Source organism: Mus caroli, chromosome 9 (assembly GCF_900094665.2).
Source record: "Mus caroli chromosome 9, CAROLI_EIJ_v1.1, whole genome shotgun sequence".
NCBI lineage: Eukaryota > Metazoa > Chordata > Mammalia > Rodentia > Muridae > Mus > Mus caroli.
The window spans coordinates 83,087,698-83,089,355 of NC_034578.1; the positions used below are offsets into that span (position 1 = coordinate 83,087,698).

The 1,658-nt window shown below is 40.2% G+C and overlaps 1 protein-coding gene across 1 annotated transcript in view; it reads left to right on the top strand.

Annotated features, from left to right (window-relative positions):
• Positions 1–1,658, top strand: part of Dop1a (DOP1 leucine zipper like protein A) — a 72,207-nt gene that overhangs the window by 60,321 nt on the left and 10,228 nt on the right. Inside the window, exon 31 of the mRNA XM_021171895.2 lies at positions 1,115–1,267. Coding sequence (XP_021027554.1) covers positions 1,115–1,267 — 153 coding nt within the window. The remainder of the gene's footprint in view (positions 1–1,114; positions 1,268–1,658) is intronic.

Here is a 1,658-nt window from a genome sequence, read left to right on the forward strand (position 1 = left end):
TGTTTGCTGCCTGGGTGGTGGCTTAGTTTCTGGGAGCTCCCTGGAGTCCAGGTTAGTTGAGACTGCTGGTCTTCCTATAGGGTCACCCTCCCCTTCAGCTTCTTCAATCCTTCCCCTAATTCAACCATAGGGGTCTCCGACTTCAGTCCAATGGTTGGGTATAGGTATCTGCATCTATCTCAGTCAGCTGCTGGTAGGGCCTCTCCAAGGACAGCCATGCCAGGCTCCTGTCTGTAAGCTCATCATAGCATCAGNAATAGTGTCAGGCCTTAGTGCTNCCCCATGAGCTGGATCCCAAGATGGGCCAGTCATTGAACTACCTTTCCTTCAGTCTCTTCTCCATTCATCAAATATTCAGTGAAAGATGACAGCACTATGCTAACATTTATAAAAATTTTAAATTAGGAAGTGAGATTGTAAAGGAAATAAAATGAAGTGTTGTGTAATGAATTTCAACAGCAAAGAGCTCATATTGCATATGAAACTGAGGGAGCCAGCCTTCCTAGAAACAGAATTTCAAGCATAGGGAACAAAATTACAAAGTGATTTTTGGAGTGAGAGCAAATTCAGTGAGTTCATGTCATACCCAGCAAGACAATATGCTATAGCAGGTAAGTCATGAGCAAGGAGCTCAATATAAAGAAAGGCTAGGAAATCAGACCAGCTTTATCTCTCCAGAAGTTATTTTTAAAGTAATATAGAAGATTTAAACACACAGCTTTAGCCGGGTGTGGTGGCGCACGCCTTTAATCCCAGCACTCGGGAGGCAGAGGCAGGAGGATTTCTGAGTTCGAGGCCAGCCTGGTCTACAAAGTGAGTTCCAGGACAGCCAGGGCTATACAGAGAAACCCTGTCTTGAAAAACCAAAAAGAAAGAAACAAACAAATAAACACACAGCTTTATATTAATGGTAATACTGGTTATTTTACCTTCTAAAATTCACAGTCTTAAGTGTGTATGCTGAAACTGTCTACAGCTTTTCTGCACCAAAGAAAGGTCTAGGTGCTTTGCCCTGTTCCTCAGTGTGTATGTCATGAGGTGTTTTTTCATTCTAAATAAGAAATGATCGCTTTCAGATGACTAGCTGGCCTTCTGCTTCCCTTCCTTTTTATAGCTCGAGTAGCTGTGGCCCAGAGCAGTTCTCTCAATCTTTTTGCAAATCGAGATGTGGAGCTAGAACAGAGAGCCATGCTTCTCAAAAGATTGGCCTTTGCCATTTTTAGCAGTGAAATTGACCAGTACCAAAAGTACCTTCCAGACATACAAGGTAAATAATTAAACCCTTTATCTTCTCTCTAGTCTGAATTATAGGGATTTGGGGTACATTTATTTTGGGTTTGGGTGTTTTGTTTTTCTGTTGTTTCTTAGAAAATACCTTTACTAAATTTTAATTTGGGTTGAGATAAACCAAGTGTGGGTTGATGGACATTATTACATAACTGAAAANTTTTCAGCTTCATTATGTAAAAGAAATCAACCCTGAATTTGAAAAACTTACTCTAAACATGTTCTATGGTTTACTGTTTAGTTCAAATATCAGAAAAATTCACAGCAAAGTCAGTTAGTGACTGTCTTACTCTGGCAAGTGTATTACTGTATTTTAGTTGTGGACAAGAGGTCAAGAAATACAAACAAGAGAACAAAATAAAGGAGAGCCA